At 35.7% G+C, this 19,471-nt stretch overlaps 3 protein-coding genes across 4 annotated transcripts; 2 read left to right on the plus strand and 1 right to left on the minus strand.

The window, feature by feature from the left end:
- Nucleotides 1-216: 216 nt before the first annotated feature.
- LOC121808482 (NADH dehydrogenase [ubiquinone] iron-sulfur protein 6, mitochondrial-like) lies at nucleotides 217-3,358 on the minus strand. The gene is made up of 3 exons (XM_042209007.1): nucleotides 3,119-3,358; nucleotides 793-877; nucleotides 217-668 (listed from the first exon to the last, which is right to left on the minus strand). The coding sequence occupies exons 1-3, from the start codon at nucleotides 3,251-3,253 to the stop codon at nucleotides 559-561; spliced, it is 330 nt and encodes a 109-aa protein (XP_042064941.1). The 5' UTR covers nucleotides 3,254-3,358; the 3' UTR covers nucleotides 217-558.
- A 768-nt stretch (nucleotides 3,359-4,126) lies between these two features.
- On the plus strand, nucleotides 4,127-8,961 carry LOC121807247 (ADP-ribosylation factor 1-like 2). Its single transcript, XM_042207468.1, has 6 exons — nucleotides 4,127-4,418; nucleotides 5,334-5,424; nucleotides 6,399-6,514; nucleotides 7,428-7,487; nucleotides 7,570-7,635; nucleotides 8,521-8,961. Exons 1-6 carry the CDS (start codon nucleotides 4,362-4,364, stop codon nucleotides 8,710-8,712), a joined length of 582 nt encoding a protein of 193 aa, XP_042063402.1. The 5' UTR covers nucleotides 4,127-4,361; the 3' UTR covers nucleotides 8,713-8,961.
- Nucleotides 8,962-10,171: 1,210 nt separating this feature from the next.
- LOC121809613 lies at nucleotides 10,172-19,199 on the plus strand. Of its 2 annotated transcripts, none has more exons than XM_042210333.1 (18): nucleotides 10,172-10,611; nucleotides 11,677-11,735; nucleotides 11,821-11,952; nucleotides 12,264-12,404; nucleotides 12,709-12,765; nucleotides 13,400-13,494; nucleotides 13,686-13,818; nucleotides 14,130-14,285; nucleotides 14,632-14,822; nucleotides 14,930-14,996; nucleotides 15,362-15,495; nucleotides 15,612-15,678; nucleotides 15,782-15,844; nucleotides 15,915-16,159; nucleotides 16,290-16,419; nucleotides 17,995-18,087; nucleotides 18,184-18,381; nucleotides 18,720-19,199. In XM_042210333.1, the coding sequence occupies exons 1-18, from the start codon at nucleotides 10,290-10,292 to the stop codon at nucleotides 19,008-19,010; spliced, it is 2,574 nt and encodes an 857-aa protein (XP_042066267.1). In that variant the 5' UTR covers nucleotides 10,172-10,289; the 3' UTR covers nucleotides 19,011-19,199. The 2 variants fall into 2 exon arrangements, with proteins under 2 accessions (XP_042066267.1, XP_042066268.1); XM_042210334.1 differs by having other exon boundaries at nucleotides 10,534-10,611; nucleotides 11,817-11,952.
- The last annotated feature ends 272 nt before the right edge of the window (nucleotides 19,200-19,471 follow it).

The following is a 19,471-nucleotide window of genomic DNA, read 5'->3' on the forward strand; positions in this document are numbered from 1 at the left end:
TTTTAGAACTAAAACAATAAAATCATCACCAATTTCCTACTTGAAGAAAAAAGTCATTGATCAATGGCGTATTCAGAATTTTTGATTTGGAGTTTAAGATTTGATTAAAACATTAACTTTGAGATTTAAAATTTGATCGATAATTTGTCTTCTGTTTTATTAGTTGTAATGCCTTCTACAGATTTTAAGTATAATAATTGCACTACACAAAAAGAATTCACTTGGAAGGTAAATCAATAATAGAATGATTTTTGGTGATACAGTTATCTTTCAAACAAAGGAATGAGGTGTGAACAATCTTCATGTGCAAAAATAGTTGTGGATGATCAGAAGATGTTAGATCATTCTGAGTAAAAGAGGGTGCCAATGCCCCAAACATGGGCAATCCTTATTTTAAGGAGAGAGAATAACCATGTCAAACACCATGTTATCTGAATATTACAGCTTATAACATCCAGGAGGAAGGGCCATAAAACAACACAACATGAGACAGGTCGTCTAGTGATGATGGTCGTGCACGTATCGCAGACCACAATACTTGCACACAAACCAGGTCGTCTAGTGATGATGGTCTTGCACGTATCGCAGACCACAATACTTGCACACAGCTGGCTCGTCCTTGTCAAGGCATATGAACTCAACCGGATGACCCAGTGCCGGGTTACTATCTGCAGTGAAGTCGAAATGGTGAGACACCTAGTAAAATATACTAGCATTATGTGGGTGCATATAATACACTTGAAATTGCAAAGATGGCCAGTATCCATAGAGACGAATATTAGCAACACAAACCTCCTTCACAAACAGCAATCCTGTCTTCTACTTTGATTGGTGGAACTTCATTGATCAACTCCATTGGAGACTTTTTACTCGTATCCTAGGTTAGCATCCGAAAACCATAATTAGAATAAGAGACCGCATTAGTGCCCAGCCGGGAGATGATATGTCACACATGCTAATATACGAACAAAACAGTAGTACATGAAACCAGGAGCAAAAGTGACAAAATTGTTGAAACCTCAAATAATACATAACCTAAAAGTAAGTAGCCATCAACTTAGGGAGAGGTACACGACCACGTACATCTACAGCACATATCACAACTTATTATTGTTCACTAGCCAGATCAAACAAAGGAAACCATTTCCTCATAATTGGCAAATGCAATTCATACTGCCCATTCATGCAATTTGAGTAGAGATCAACAGCCAACTCAAGTGTGATCATAATCATCACGGCCTACTCAACCAAATATGGTACTCAAAACAAAGCAGTACACAGAACCAGGAGAAATAAGTGATAAATTTGTTGAAACCTCAAAGATAATTTCAGTGATATAACCTAAAAGTAAGTATCCATCAACTTAGGGAGGTATGCGACCATGAAACCATTTCACAAACTTATATTTGTATGCTAGCCAGACAGAACTATGAAACCATTTCCTTGTAGCTTGCCATGCATACTGCACATTAATGCAATTTGCGTAGAGATCAATGGCCAACTCAAGTGTGATCTTAGTTAATCATCACGGCAAACTCAACCAAATATGCTACTCAATACTCAAACACTTCTTCTTTTCCTCTTATTCAGTACCCTCAAGGATCTTGTCACTCAACTCACTCCTCGTATTTTCCTAAGCTAGGAACAATGGAAAATTCCGATGAACTTATCGCTCCTCATATTTCCTAAGCTATATTTTAAAATTGAAGGAACAAGCATAAAAAAATACTCTGTTGATATCCTGCCTATACACAAGAATATCAACATGAGTGCAGGTATAGACACTGTATAGCTCACACTATTCACTATTTCTACTCAACCAGATAGCAAAACATTATGTATCACACGCAGCGCCTTCAATCAGTTTTATACACTCAACTCAAGGAGAGTGACAGCCAGAAACATCTGCAGCCGTAACAGAGACTCGATCTGTAAGTAAAATATAGGACCAAAAAGGTAAATAAGAAGAGAATATTCACACTCTATCCTTTTGCCCCTCCCGGTTTTGGGAAGACAATATTGAACTGCCAAAATAATCATGACAAAAGGGGCATATCAGTTCTTGAGTCCTCTATCACCTTCCTATCCATTTGGGTAATAGATAAAACAAAAGGTTGAATACAACAACACTGAAACCCAACAAACAAATACATATGCTTACAGATCATCCCTCCGCATGATGCCTAAAAGTAAGTAATCACCTTAGGGAGGTATGCAACCACCTACGACACATATCACAACTTATTATTGTATGCTAGCCAGATAGAACAAGGAACCATTTCCTCGTAGCTTGGTAAACGGCATGCATACTGACCATTCATGCAATTTGTGTAGAGATCAATGGCCAACTCAAGTATGATCTTAAACATCACAGCCTACTCAACCAAATACACTACTGAATACTCAAAACATTTTTATTGTCCTCTTATTCAGTACCCTCGAAGATTTCATCACTCCTCGTATGTTCCTAAACGAGGAACAAATGGAAAAATCCAACAAACTTATCACTCCTCGCATTTCCTAAGCTATATTTCTAAATTGAAGACGCAAGCATAAAGAAATATACTACATTAGTTTGCAGACATCCTGCCTATACGCGAGAATATCAACAGGAGTGCAACACAGGCACTATAGCTTACAGTATTCACAATTTCTATTAAACCAAATTGCACAACATTATTCATCATGCGAGAGAAGGCGGTGTGTTTTTCGGTTTTATACACTCAACTCAAGGAGAGTGACAGCCATAAACATCTGCAGCAGTAAGTCCGTAACATAGACTCAATCTAGAAAGAACAATTCTCTACCTTTTACTTTTCCCCTTTTTTCGGAAAAAATATTGAACTGCCAAAATAATTATTACAAAAGAGGCATATCAATTCCGGCGTTTTCTATCAATTTCCTGATAAAAAAAGGTTGAAAACTATAACACCGAATACCTACGAAAAAAAAACGTGATTACAGATCTCCAAACCTAAATCGACAAAGCCGTCGCGTCAATAAAAATGATCTTTTGATTGAATAAGATCAGAAGCTCGAAAATAATTGGATAATTTTCATCACGCTTCAGTAAAAATCAAATAACACGAATTTCCCCAACGTATGTATGATCAGATACCTGCATCCATTTTTGGGTATGAGAGGTGGCAACTTCGCTACTAACGATGCCGCTGAGGCTTCTCGAAGATCCGGTGAGGGTTTTCATGAGGTGCGTGGCCATTTTTAATCCATTCCTTCTCCCGATTGCCGCCATTGTCGAGGGTTGAGGTGCAGACTGCGGAGAGAGAGAGAGCTCGATTTAGTTCAAGAGAGAGGGGGCAAATGAAATCTCAGTAATTGCGTTTGGGACCTAAAATTTTCAAGGGAGTTTCATTTGAATCCTATGTTTCACTATTGAATATGCAAATTATATGGAAATTACATAAAAAAATAAATTGAATTATTTATAATTTTAGGCGTCCACAACTGTGGAAAAATACATCTTTAAGCACTCAATATTGAACACACAACGGTTTACACTTTTTAAAACACCTCAAAATATATTGATATATATGAATTTATAAGTGTAAGTGATTAATTTTGTCTCATTTGCAATGTTTACTTGGAAATATACCACTTCTTTAGTATCATCGTTTCAATTTTAGAAAAATTATCAATTTGAAATATAACGCAGGCAGTTGAACTTACATGTTAATTGAGTAAATGATGTGTAATTTTAGATAATCGACATGTAATTTCAGCTGGCACATTAATATTTTGATTGCCAAAACTTTTTTTACATACAACATTTTTTTTAAATGAAAGGTATTAAATGACACTCCTTAGACGATGCGTCATTCTGAATAAACGGACTTAAATAGTAGGACAAAATCAATTCTTTACTATAAAATTTTGGTTGATTGTTTGACATACTAAATAAAAAAATTGGAGTACTTTTATTATACTATCAATTACTTATTTAAAATTAGATTTGCAGTATAACTTAAAATTTAAATTTAAATTTAAATTTAAATTTAACTGTACAAATTTTCAATTAGCACAATTTAATTTCCATAATATCCAATCAATTGATTATTTTCGAGCTCTGATATTTAAAAGGAAAAACAAAACGCAGCCCTTTCTTGAATTTCTCCTCTTCGTGAAAGAATCCGTCTCTCTCTCTCTCTCTCTCTCTCTCTCTCTCTCTCATATAGAGACATTTCTCTGCTTTGTAAATTTCACCAGATCATTTTCTTCAATTCCAAAGCTAATTCAAGTTTCAATACACCATAAACTCTTGCTAATTCTCCGATCGTTTGATTTTCTCCGATTGTTTGCGTAGTGAGAGAATTGAAGGTGCGGGAAAAGGATAAAGCCGGGGAATGGGACAAGCGTTTCGCAAACTCTTCGATACTTTCTTCGGAAACTCAGAGATGCGGGTAGGTGTTTTTCATTACTAAGCCAGAGCTGGATTCGCGAAAACTGTATGTTCTGATTTGTTCTAAAAGAATTTGGTGCTGGTATTTTGTTCTGCAACATTATGAACTTTATTGGAAGGAGAAAACTCAGATGTAGTCGTTTCATGCGCTTTAAAGTTTGATTGTTCAGATTAGAAGTGATTATTAGGCGAAATCTTCATATTTGGTTTATGAAATGGTAATCGCGTGAGGTTGGTTGTTTATTGTCAAAATTGTTGGTTCTGATTCTAAAACTATGCGAGCTTCAGTATACTAGCTCTATTGATCTAGCAGTCGTTGTTGATTAGCATTATAATTTTGTTTTTCCTTATGGTTTTCTGAATTTGAAATGCACTTCAATTATATTGTCGAATCTACCTTGGCTATATCCAGTAACTCCACTTATGAAGCAGTTTTTTTGTGAAAGAAATTTGAGCTCCATAGCCAGATGTGGCATCTCAAATAATGTGACATTAAATTAGTGCCAAATGGTATATGAACATTAAATTGTAGTTATGGGGTACATAGTTATGTGTTATCTAGCTGAAACATGTAAACATGGAAATATTTCATGTTCGAATTTGATGAACCAGCTAGACTAGAGTGGTATATCAGCTGTATTCGCTAGTGTAGGCAATCAAACTAATAATGCATATGTTGATTGATGTACTTACTGGAACAGTACGTTGTATTATTGTTTAATAAATGCAGAGGTAGCTGCTACACCTACTTAGACTGCGGTTACTATTTTGTATGTGCAACCTCTGTAATCAGATTCAACATCCTTGTTTGTTAGTTTGATCATAATGACTTCTGTCAAACCAAAATGATATGTGTAGATGCTATGCTCACTCATGCTATAGGGTTAGTTTCATATAATAATTTCTACTTTCATAGGTTGTGATGCTTGGGCTGGATGCTGCTGGCAAGACCACTATACTGTATAAGCTTCACATTGGAGAGGTTTTATCAACTGTTCCTACCATTGGTTGGTTTATAATTTATATATTCTCCTTTTTCCTCCCTTTCACATTATCCGTTGTTATTTCTTTTACATTATATCCATTTTGAGACATATGTCTCTCTCTTACTTTAGTTTCCCTCCACTTTAACTATTTAATACGATTTTTTCAAAACACGTGCGTAAAAGAAATGTGTCACATGAAATGGGACAGAGCGAGTATGTTTTTTTGTAGTGTAATAACCATCACCAAAATGTGCCCAAGCCACTATGTTGTTAACTCAATTTGTTTCATGTTCAACATGTAACACACTCAACTTTAACTATTTATTATGATTTTCCCAAAACACGTGCGAAAAAGAAACGTGTCACATGAAATGGGACAGACGGTGTATCTTTTAAGGACACAAAAATTGAGACGCTATTACTAGCGATTGAAATTTTTTAAAATAGCCATGATTAAGGACGCAAAAGAAAGCGTCTCTAAATTGAGGACAAATTATCATAATCTTTTGCTTTTTAAAGACGCTTCTATTCGTGTCTCCTAATTTTAGTTGGGACACCAACAATGAGGATACTTTATGAAGGCGTTGGTGGTATAGTTATACACACAAATTAGTGTCATTTGCCGTTTCTTTTTTGTTGTAGTGTTAGTATTGTCAGATGTGAATAGTCAATAGGTATACATCACATTCCCGTGCCATGAGCTTTGGGTACAAGTTCCTGTTTCATATTAATAGACATCAACTTGATGTTCTCATAGAAACAGTTGGCTTCATTGCATCTAGGTTCTTGTTCTCGGTTCAACTCACCTTGTGATTGATGTTGTCTTCTTCAAGACTTCACAAATAATATGATTTGCATGGATGCTTGTTCACAATTGATAGAATCTGGCCATGCATCTTTACATGTGCATGTGCTATGTGTTTCTTCTGATGGTTTTTCGGGCTCATAAGCCCTAAAGAAGAATTTGTTCTGATCAAAGTTGTGCTATTATGCAGGTTTCAATGTAGAGAAAGTTCAATATAAAAATGTGATCTTTACAGTGTGGGATGTTGGTGGCCAAGAGAAGTTAAGACCCTTATGGAGACATTACTTCAATAATACTGATGGGCTGGTAAGGTTCAATTTACTAGGATAGTAGGATTATACCTCTTTTGACTGGTTATACTTAACGTAGGTGCATCTTTAAGATGCCAACAACATAAGTCTAGAGATAACTTGGAAATATATTTCAACGTGTTCGATGGAGCAACATGTTTGACCCCATACATTTCCCAAATGAAATAATACCCGGAAAACTTAATTGTTTGCAATACATTAACACCTGAAATGCCACTCTATTGCTACCGCTCCTTGCCCGATTTAATCTGCCTAGTTCTACTGATCTATATGTGATAATTTAGATCTGTAACATGAAGTGGAGGAATATCATTTATATGACAGGAAGTATCCATGGTGACAGAGATTTTGTCAGTTTTGTTTCAGATATTATGTGATGTTGGGGAATCAATTCCTCATTAATTCTTGGGAAAAACAAAAAGAACAAGAAGTAAGAAGAAGAAGATAGATAACAATCACCAATACAATAATTTAAAACATAGAAAACTCCAAAAGCTGAGAAAAACCATGACATACGAAAGAAATTCCACTATATAATAAATTTCTACAATCACATATATTCCTCTCCCTCTCAGCCTGACTGACCTTCTATCTTATTACAAGCCTTTCAAAAACTTATCACCTTTCTATCAAGATTTTCCCACAAGAGAAACGTAGAATAAGGAATTTCAACTATTGTGATTTTTTAGAGTAGGGTTTGGTGCAATTATATCAAAAGCTTTTGTGGTAAAAAATGAAAATGTTTAATTTTATTTGGAAGGGCCAACTTGTTATTTGTTATCTTCTATGAAATGTTCTTCTCTTTATTTCAGTGTAATGGTATAATTTCCATAATTATGCCCTTGCTTTCTTGGTCATATGAATTCATTCTCTAACCGTTCCTTGATGCCCACTCTTCTGTTATGCAGATCTATGTTGTTGACTCTCTGGATCGAGAGAGAATTGGGAGGGCAAAGGAGGAGTTTCAGGTTTATATCCTCTTGAAAAATTCATATGTATGCCTCATTTTCTCCAGTTGCATTATATTAAGTTGATTATAATAATCCCCAGGCCATTATCAAAGACCTGTTCATGCTTAATGCTGTTATATTGGTCTTTGCGAACAAACAAGACATGGTACGCATCTCTGTCAATCTCTTAACAGCTGAAATTTGATTTTTTTTAAAGCTAATGAACTATAGGTACTATGGCTCTGTGTATTAATCCAATTCGGTTTGTCTGTGGGAGAAAGGTAGAAATGTGTGGGTGGGGGAAAATTAACTTCTTTTGGACATAGGTGACTTATGAACTTCGAACTTCATGTCTGAAAATTAAGATGAGAATCTGACAATTAGGTTATGTAACTGTGGTCATCGTCAAGATGAAGGTGGTTGGTGATGGACCAAATTTTTAAGAAATATGAGGTTAAACGGGGAACTATTATTATAATACACGATGAACCGCCTACAACATGACAGGATGTAGATTGTTGATGAGGAATATATAGATAATTTTAGGGCCATCAGTCCTTGGATCTCTGTTTGGAAATTCTGAGCTTGACCTCGGGTAATAGGGCCAGCCACTTGCTAGTCATCCAAATTTGATGTCATCTCATTTGCTTCCATTATCGCATCATACATTCTTCCTCGATCAATTTTCAAATTTATTACTTGATTACATTGCCTCTCTAGGTTACTACTATAATTTTTAGAAAATTCTATCATTGACAAATATAGATACATTTCCTTGCCAATTTGTAATTCTGTATTATCATTACTACTACGAAAATTATGAAAGTGTGAATATGAATTGACATTGTACATCTGACCGGGTCCAATTGTGTCATAACTATTATTTTCTGTTTGTTTGGGTTAACAAACTTAGTTTACCAAATGTAATAGGGGGAAACAATATTTTCACTCTGAACCCCAATTCTTACAATGTCTGTTGAAATATGCATTAGCAAATTATAACATGGTTTGCTTCTGTTTGTCTCTGAAAAGTCTGCTTTTTTCCTTTCAGAAAGGCGCAATGACCCCGATGGAAGTTTGCGAGGGGCTGGGCCTTTACGATCTCAAGAATCGAAAATGGCACATACAAGGGACGTGTGCCCTCAAAGGGGATGGGTTGTATGAAGGGTTGGACTGGTTATCAAGCACTTTGAAGGAACACAAGGCTACTGGATTTTCTTCGGTGGCCTCTTCGTCGTTCTAACGTGGTTAAGTCTCGTTTGCCCTACTCAACTCCTGGAAACTATAAAGCATGTTTCCGGAGTTCCATAGACTCTGTTTTGTAGGTTGATCAAATCTGTATATTGCCAAAGAAATTCTGCCCCCTTTTCCCCCCTTTGAATCTTTTTTGGCAGTGTATTATTAACCAAGGCCTCTACAACACTTGGATTATGCTTTGTATGATGAATGGAAACGCAGTTGTGTTGATTTAGGAAATTGTTGGAGTGGTTTATGATGATTGAATACCGAAATATCGATAGATCGATAGTGAAAAACACGATTTTAATGCAAATTGGTGCGTTTGTATGATGTATGAAAATGCAGTTGCGTTTATGTATGAAATTGTTGGTGTGGTTTATGATGATGAATTCCGAAATATAATGATTGAGAAAAACAAGATTTTTAATGCAAAATCGATAAAGTATGATTGAGATAGAGATAAGGAATGGCTATAATTGGTAGTGGATAATGTATTTTACTATTATAGGAGAAATTTATCAAAAATAAAATGACTACTTTTTGTGAATTGTTAAAAGCAGAACTATTTATTAGTGTTATTGATCCATGAGAAGGTTTCATATCAAATATTGATTGTAATTCAGAAAACATATCTATACATATTAGCACTAATGTAAATTATCATTATTATTTAATACGCAGCTCATTTAGTAATTTAAAAATCAGTCAAAATAATTAGTATAAACTTTGGTTTGTTTATAATATTCTACAATATGAAAATCTAATTATTTATGTACTCCATAATATATTTTTAATTAAACAATATTGTTCTCTATGATATTATGACATGGTTTAACTCACCAACAATAAGGTTAGTATAAGATATAATTTTCTGCTGTTATATTCTACTCCCTCCGTCTATGAAAAATATGACACATTGTGAATGACACGAGTTTTAATGTGGAATTGGTAAAGTAAGAGATAAGTGAAAAAAGTAAGAGAAAAGGGAAAAAAGTATGAGAAAAGTAGTGTTAATGGAATGTGAGGTCCATATTATTACTATGAGAGAAGAGAAAAAAGTAAGACAAAAGTGGTTGAAAATTTGGCTTTTTTAAATGTGCTCTATTTTTCGTGTACAATAAAAAATGACAAATGTGTTCAATTTTTCGTTGACGGAGGGAGTATATAATATTACCAAAGAAATTGTCTTAAGATAATTTCGACAAGAATCTAAATTTATTATTATTTTCAATTAATTTTTTAATTTGACTGAACATACTGTAGTATTTTTGTTCAACAAATCGTGGTAGTTTTTTTATCGTTAGTTAGAGCTAATATAATATTAATATATATTTTCAAAACTTATCCAGTTCAATAATTGCAACTAAAATAAGTCTTGGTTGGAGATATCATATTTAATAAACTATAGCTAAGAATTAAATATTTAATTAACTATTTCCTTTCTTTGGTGTTCGCGAATCCCAACCACTCGTTTTCACGCTTGTTTTTCACTCTATCAAACAAAATTATCACTACACAATTTCACTCTCTCTCACAATAAAATGTGAATTTCACCCAAAATCACAACCACCAAAGCAAGAGATGTCTTCATGCCGCTCCTCCGCCATGTTCATCGGTCCAAAAACTTCCATAATCATCCGGAGAAGTCGTTTTTTCATCGGCAAGCCAGCCAAATTTCGGTGCCTTTTGAGTCCAATTTTGCCGGAATTCGCGGTCACGGCGTCTCTGAGCTCAGTTTTGTCTTCCGGAAACATGATTGCGGCCGCCGCTGGATCGAGCACGGCTCATGGAGCTGTGACTTCAGCTATCACGCAAGTGGCGGTGACGGCGGTTGCGATTGCTTCAGGCGCTTGTCTCTCCACGAAGGTGGAGTTTCTGTGGCCTAAAGTTGATGAGCGACCAGGTAAATTGAATTAATGCTTCATTTTGATGCTTTTGATATTCTGTAGCTTATAAAGATATGCTGAATTTTCGTATTGAGGCGAATTGCGAAGCTATAACGATATTTCTTTGATCGGTCGAAGGATAAGTTTCTAGTGTTAAGTTTTAATGCTTTTGGTTTTATTCACTAGCTTATGAAGATGTGCTGAATTTTTGTACTGAAGTGAATTGCGGAGCTATAATGATATTTCTGTGATCAGTTGAAGGCCAAATTTTGAGCCTATATATTAGGTTCAAATGTTGATCTGAAGTTTTGTTTGTGGCTTTGTGCTGAATGTTTCCTTTTGAAACTGAAACTTTTACCTACTTACAAGTATATCAAGTAACGAAGATATGTTTAATTTTCTGAAATCCATTGCAGTATGCTACAACTCTAATTTTAAGGTTCCATTAACTAATAGTACGGTTACTCTTACTCCTATTCAGTGTGATGGTTGCCATGTGACAACTAGTACATGAAATGAACTTTTCTTTGTAACTGATGAAAACGAACCTAGAAACAGAACACAGTGAGTTGTAGAGAATTAAAGAAAATAGTTGGAAAGGATTGCTGAACACTGCACTTGATACAGAAACTGGAGAATGTTTAGCTTCATTTGATAGGACATAACTTCAGAAATAAGGTGGATTAAGAGATGAGAGAACCAGTTTCTGGAGCCAGGAGGTACAAATTACAAAGGAAAATATATAAGAGACAGAAATCCCATGGCCCAATGTATGAGCTTGCCATGGTTGCAATCCTAGGTGTTTGATATTTTTTTGATTTGTCCTGCTCTATATGTCAGAAAGTATTTTTTTTCTAATGTATGATTATATAACTAGTCCATAGCTGTAAAAAGTCATTTCATGTTTTGTTGTTTGTTCATCTATTTAGTTGATTATCGTTGATGAGTCCCCAAATGAATCATAGTAAATCATTAGAATCTTAGTAGTCCATATTATTAATGAAGGGATCATGGGATTAACAACTCACAATTGAAGTTTCAAGTTGTTCGCTATGTTGAAATGAAATTGCACTTTTGGGCAGGATCTCATATTCTTGATGGAGTAGATGTTACTGGGTATCCCATATTCAATGACACAAAGGTTTGCCATCTTCACTCGTTTATGTTATTTGCACCAAAATATTCCACTACTGTAAGACACTTAGATTCTGAACCTGTGAAGGCAGGTGCAAAAGGCTGTTGCATTTGCAAGGAAAGCTCACCATGGTCAGACGAGAAAAACAGGGGACCCCTATATATCCCACTGTATTCACACAGGCAAAATTTTAGCTGTTTTAGTCCCATCAGATGGTAAAAGAGTATGTAATCCTCTTTCATATAATTTATTTTGCATTTTGTACTGCTAGATTATCTTGTGAATGGTGCAATTTCCCTCAAGTCATTAACCTATGTGGACAAGTAAGATGCATGTTTAAATTGTGTCCATATGATATAGATGAATCATGAATATGAAAACTACTTTGTTAGCGATAGACGACATGGTTCAGTTGAATACGATTTGAGGCTTCTCTAGTGTGTGACTGTATGTCTCTCATTTTGTGGCCTATAATGTAATTCCTAGTGTTTCCTATTGATCCATATCCAGAGGTAGTAACTGCTCTTTGTTCAGGCCATTGATACAATTGTAGCTGGGATCCTCCATGACATAGTTGATGACACGTGTGAAAGTTTGGACAGCATAGAGCGAGAATTTGATTCTGATGCTGCAAAGTTGGTGGCTGGAGTCTCCCGACTGAGCTATATTAATCAGGTAAACACTTTATGCACATATCCCAAACTCCAGAGGGAATCATAGGTTAAACACCTCTGCAGGTTCCCAAACTCTTTAGTAGCAAGGTATTATAGGTTAAAACACTTCTGAAATATAGAGCTTGAAGTCGTCTGGCAAATAAATGTGGAGTATGAGCCTGTGGCGATGAATACCTAATCCGCCCTACATATATTTTACCACAAAACATTTGTTTTTCTGACTCCCATCATTTTGTTCTTTGGTTTCTTTCTTTGGATTGACTACCAATGCTATGTACTAACACTGAAAGTTACTTGTTCTGCAGCTACTACGAAGACGCCGCAGAATGAGTGTAGGTCAAGATACACTCAACCATGAAGAGGTAATCTTGCAAGTATTCCATGTTAAGTATTAACTAAAGTGTCATGCGCTGGACCAATGAGTCTGTGCCAGCCTTTGCTAACTGTTCACACAGGGTCAGTAGAATGGTTGAGGTGGCAAGATGAGAGATAAGCAAGATGGTGCCAAGAAAAATGGCATGTAAAAAAATATTCTTCCTGACTAGGCTTGCAGTTGCTAAAATATACCTGAACCAATATTATGTTGTAGATATTAGCTTATTAAAACCAAACAGATAGTAGCTAATATGTGCTCAAGATGACCAAGAGCATCTCAAAGGATCACAATGGAGATGGCAGTAATATTATTGTGAATGTTTTTTTTAAGTGTATATGATATGTTCTTAATCCTTATATTTATTCTTTAACGTGGCTTCCTGATACTTCAAATTTTTAGTGCTACTAGTGCAGCATGATGGTTTTTCTTCCCCTTGTTACTATTTGATCATCTAGTTTGGTTATACAAATACCAATATACCTGAATAAATCATACTTATAAATAATTTTACATTGCTAACCTGAATAATAGGGTCTGGGTGAAATATGTTGCTGAACAGATAATTTGTTATTTTAAAACTCAATTGAAATTAAAAACTCATTTGTCTCGTCCTTGTGTAGGCAAATAATTTACGAGCTATGCTTCTGGGCATGGTTGACGATCCACGTGTCGTTCTCATCAAGCTTGCAGATCGACTTCACAATATGAGAACCATGTACATATTTGAATATTTTTACTTTTTCGTTGACTCTATGTTCTACAAGGCTTGACATCTATAGGAATAATTATACTTTTATTAACTAGTATTTCCATATTATCAGTTTAAATTTTCTATTTTCCACATTTTCCTCGGCACAGTGAAAGCTAAATATAGAGTGTGGAACTTATATATTTGTTTTACTGCAGATATGCTCTACCTCCCAGCAAAGCCCAGGCTGTGGCACAGGAGACATTAGCTATCTGGTGCTCACTTGCTTCCCGACTGGGTCTATGGGCTCTTAAAGCTGAACTTGAAGATCTGTGCTTTGCTGTCCTTCAGGTTAGACCTAATTAAGTACTCCCTCCGTCCCAAGGAAGATGACCCCTTCCTTGGGCGGCACGGAGTTTTATGCAGTTTTATTTTGCGTGTTAAGTGGAAAGAGTAAAGTAAGAGAGAGGGAATAAAGTAGAGATAAAGATGTTTCCATTTATACTATTGGTTGGATGGGACAAACCAAAAAGGAAAGTGGGTCATCTTTAGTGGGACGGAGGGAGTATCTTTTAAATATTTTGTGGAAGAGGACGAATTCCAGAAATAGATACTTTTGATCGTCCTCATCTAGTAAGCCTGTATGTATCTTCATGTTGCAGCCTAAAGTGTTTCGTCAACTGAGGGCAGACCTTGTGTCCATGTGGAGCCCTAGTAACAATGGCAACCTAAGAAGAATATCAACAAAGTCAAGTGGTGTTGTACACTTTCAAGAATGTGAAGAATCTGGAGATTTGGATGAGGAAAATAGCATGAAGGTGTAGTTCTTAGATGCTAAACTTAGATGACAATCATGACATAGAGGTTTTTTGACTACTTTGGTTATACTTGCATGAGGTCACCGACTCAACCTCTTTTTGGATCTTTTTACTGCTCCCTTACTATATAATGTGTTGTCAAATTGAAACATAGCCAGTGATAATATAATCAGGTCTTCATAGATTACATCAAACAATCATGGGGTATCTGTACCTTTTGCGTGCTGCTATGATAAAAAAAATACTCCCCATCTTATCTGGAATTTGTGCTGACCATGGTATCCATTTGCCGGTTTGCTTTATTGGTCCTTTCTACTAAATAATCTCGCTTGTTCTAAATCTGCAGGTTCTTTTGCAAGCTGTGCTTCCATTTGATCTCTTATTGGATAGAAAAAAACGTGTAGATTTTTCTCACAATTTTGCAACATGCTTGGATACTCCAAAAAAACCCAAAGTTGTGAGGGATGCTGGTGTTGCTTTGGCATCACTAGTAGTTTGTGAAGAAGCATTGGAGCGAGAATTATTTATTTCAACATCGTAGGTTCTGTCTGTGTACTATACAAATTGAAATTTTCATGAAGCTAATTTTCAGCACAGTTTGTTAAATGCCAAAAGTTTGCTTTATTGTGAATCCTGTCCTGCAGTTATGTTCCTGGCATGGAAGTATCGCTATCTGGACGGCTAAAAAGTCTGTATAGCATCTACAGTAAGGTATGGATGCGATTATGGGATGTTTTAAAGATAAAATACAAATTTTTTCAGTTCTTTCTGAGATTTGAGTTGCAAATTACACGAAGCATAGGTATGTCATGTAAAGGAAAGATAAACTGGACTTTGTACGGGAATGGAACCTAAGATTAATCTACTACTTTTAGCCAATATATTAAAAGGTACTTCCTTTTAGTTGTTGAGTTGTCCTCCCACTCGCAGGCCCCAGCAACTTCCTTGTAGTTGTTAAGTTCTACTATATAAATTATGCAGTCTCTACTATAACAATTTGTTTTGATTGACGATTATCAGTTAGCTGTTCTATTCTAGATTTTAACCATCACCTGATTTTTTGTCTTACTCTGTAGATGATAAGAAAAGATGTCGGAATCAGGAAAGTATATGATGCCAGAGCATTGAGGGTCGTTGTTGGAGATAAGAATGGAACTTTGCATGGACAGGCGGTTCAATGTTGTTACAATCTACTTAACATTATACACAAGTACATATCAAGAATTTGCCTATCCTCTTTTCTACCAGCTCATCTTTTCTCACTGTGGTAATGTTATGGTCAATGGTGTGATACTAACTGGCTATTGCCATCTTTTAATCCCCCAGACTTTGGGCCCCAATCGATGGCGAATTTGATGATTACATTGTCAACCCAAAACCAAGTGGTTACCAGGTAAATTATTTATGATAAAGTGTTTCTTCTTGCTTGTCAGAAAATGCTTCTTGCATTTTGTTTCTTTACGACTTCTCATGCTGATGGATTCCCGCGGTCTCAGTCACTTCATACTGCGGTCCAAGGGCCTGACTCTTCTCCTCTTGAAGTTCAAATACGAACACAGGTACAATTTCCTCCATATACTTACTTCAACTAGCTAATCTCGGGTTCTTACTGATTTTTATTTGACTTAGAGAATGCATGAGTATGCTGAACATGGGCTTGCTGCACATTGGCTATACAAGGAAACAGAGAATATATTGCCATCAAAGATATTTGTAGATGATTCTAACATTGGGGTCTTGCCAGATTTTTCTGAGAAAATAGAAAATCAAGCTTCCATTGAGAGTGATATGCTACTAAAATATAGCTCACTTAAAGTAGGTCATCCAGTTCTTAGAGTGGAAGCTGGCCAATTGCTTGCTGCAGTTATTGTCAGGTATGACATCATTCGTGGATCATTCGAGACCTGTTACTCTTAACTTTTCTGCTTCCGCAAGGGTTACGCCACAGGTCAGTAGAATCTTCAGATCAAAGCCCTGATTTAGAAACTGAATTATGATTTTCAGCGTAGATAATGATGGAAGAGAATTGCTTGTTGCTGTGGGTTTTGGTCTAGCTGCTTATGCTGCAGTAGCTGAAAGAAGATCCCCATACCAAATAAAAAGATGGGAAGTTCATGCAGATCTATTTAAAAAGGTGCAATTTAAGTAATAAGCAAATTTCATTGTTAAAGGAATAAAGTATAAATTGGGTGGGTGCTGTAATTTCCATATATATTAATATTAGGTCCAGTTCTAATATAAATTGAAGTTTAAATATTATTGTAATTCACATAAAAACATAGGGACAGACATGAAGGCACCAACTCAGTTTCAAAATTTAAAAAGTAAGGAAGGGCCTAATACAGAAAAAAAAACAAGAACTTGCTTTGACTTTGACTAGTAGAAGGTGACAAAGTATTGACAGGTCAGCATGTTTTACTTTGTTCCTTTTTCCAAATTGCAAGAAGTTTAATTATTGTTACTATGTTTAGCATCACATATTAGATGCATTTTCTTGTAAATGCTCTGAAAAGGTATTATTTCCTTAATCCTATACTTCAAAATATATATACCTGAAAATTGACTAAATAGGTTAATGCTTGCCTCCTTATTCATTTCTATACCCCGATACACCAGTGTTTACAACCTAACTTTTCAAGAATTGAATTATCATTTTCTTCCTTTTTCCTTTAGATATTTTGTAGGTTCTCTCTACCGGCATCTTAGAGCATCCACAACCGTGCTCTTGCCAGCGGCACGGTTGTATGCCCGACCCCACTTTTTCTGCCTGCTCTCTGGCAAGAGCCCAACACCCATAGATGTACTCTTCCGCAAGGACGAACACAATTAATTTAAAATTCAATTACACAAAAACATTTTCATAATACTAAAATTCATTAAAAAACCACAATAAATATTACAAATTACAAATAAAATAAAAATTACTTAATTAAAATCATAAAAATTAAAAATTACATAATTAAAATCATAAAAATAAAAAATTACGTAATTAAAAAACTAAAAATTAAAAATTACATAATTAAACTCCTAAAAATTAAAAATTACATGATTATTAGCTAAAATTACATGAGAGAATGAAGATGAAAATGGATATGAGAGATTGAAGATGAAAATGGATATGAGAGAATGGAGATGAGAATTGTGTAGTTTGATGTGAATTTTTGGGAGTGAAATTGGGGGTATTTATAGATGAAAGTGTGTATTTTTGGGGTAAAAAAAATTAAAAAAAAATTAAAAAGTGGAAAAAAACGGTTATAAACGGATATATTTTTTTTGGGAAGTGAATTTTTTTTAATCGATTTTTTTAATTAAAAACCGATTTTTTAATTAAAAAAAAAATTAAAACACAACGGCTATGCGGTTGACGAATCCCAGCGCGCCACGTCAGCTGTTCGCGGCACGGCGCTGCTCGATGCATCGAGCAGCGCTGTGCCAGTGGCGCGGACGGCCGTGGCGACGGACGCCACCGTTGTGGATGCTCTTACCATGCTGCTTACTTCGTATGGGGCATTGTATTACCCAAATAATGCTTTGTCTGAAGTCATCAGAATTGTAGAAATACAAGTAAATATATAAGGAGGAATGTCATTTCCTGATCAAATGTTGTCTAACAAAATTGAATTACACAGTGGAATAACTACAATAATAGATAGATCAGTAGAGTTCAGCAGCTTTTGGTTATATGTCCCTGAATGTTTTCATCTTCCAGGTATCGGATCAATGGTGGTGCGCACCAGGACACGGGGATTGGTGTACTAACTTGGAAAAGTACACCCTTTGTCGTGACGGTATATACCACAAGGTAACTTTAATCAGTTTTTTCCTTGTCCTAACGATAGGTTGTGTTTTTTACTAGCTAAAGAGGAACACTATAACAGTACCATATAATACCATGCAGCAAGACCAATTTGAACGATGTTTGCCTACTTTCATCCAAGTCATCGAGTTGACAGAGTGGGAAGAAGCTGAATACTGGGCTGTTGTCTCAGCTGTTTTTGAGGGGAAACCGACTACTCCATCTGTTTTCAACTCAAACTCTGTGAAGCCTACCTCTGCTTTTAATTCTGCTTTGCTGGACAGTGGCATCAATAACAAGGTATGGTTTCTTCACAGCCATTATATTTTTTGAACAACTAAAGTCCAAAAATGCTCTCAAATGAACTTTTTGAATCCTGCCCATTATGTTTGGGCAAATGTTTGAGACCAAAAAGTTATTTTGGGCAAATGTTCGGGACCAAAAATAGACTTTAGTCTTCAAATTAATTACCCCGTATATATTAAACCAAAAGGTACCAAACATGCTATGTAGGACTGAAAAGTTCGTTTGGACTATTAGTCTTTTTGAACTATCTTAAGAGAAACAGTTAAAGTTGATTCCAAGCTGAGTAGACCCGAATAACTCATCCTCCGTATCTGGTTTTTGTCGAATACCAGGTACAACTTCTAAGAACAATGCTTCAATGGGAGGAGCAGCTGCGTTCGGAAGCAGGGCTACGACAGCTAAAGTTCGACAGGAAATTCAGGAATGCAGAGTCGCTTTCCCTCGGTGAGGTTGCAGTGGTGTGCTGGCCGCACGGGGAAATAATGAGACTGCGCAATGGTAGCACAGCCGGTGATGCTGCTAGAAGGATCGGACTTGACGGGAAGCTCGTGTCGATAAACGGGATGCTGGTGTTACCCAACACAGAGTTGAAAGATGGTGATGTAGTTGAAGTCAGGCTGTAAATATTAGTCTCACATTTGGCCAAGTACATACTCCATTTTCTTTCCATGTGTATAATTTGGCAGCTGCAACTGTACATTGTAAATTCTAATATTTGTACTATTCTAACTAGTAGGTATAGCATGTAGATAATTCGCGGGAAATAATTATTCTTCTCGCATGCCATTAAATATCTCATTGTATTATTTTAAGATGTCTATTACTACTATTTAGAAATAGATCTCATATTCAAATAACTATTCTCACTCGCGTCTCATTATAAAATTAATACTAAATCAAAATGAAGATCACTCACATTTCAAAGAATTTGTGCCGATCACTTAAAATGTGTGCTTTGGTGTTATATATTGTCTTGTAATAGCTCTCTTCAAATGATGAAATCCATTTAGAATTTATATATTCGTTGGTCAAACACGAATTATTACTTCTTATTACATTTCATACGAGAGAGAGAATGTACAAA

The sequence above is a fragment of the Salvia splendens genome, chromosome 6, assembly GCF_004379255.2.
Source record: "Salvia splendens isolate huo1 chromosome 6, SspV2, whole genome shotgun sequence".
NCBI classification, from domain to species: domain Eukaryota; kingdom Viridiplantae; phylum Streptophyta; class Magnoliopsida; order Lamiales; family Lamiaceae; genus Salvia; species Salvia splendens.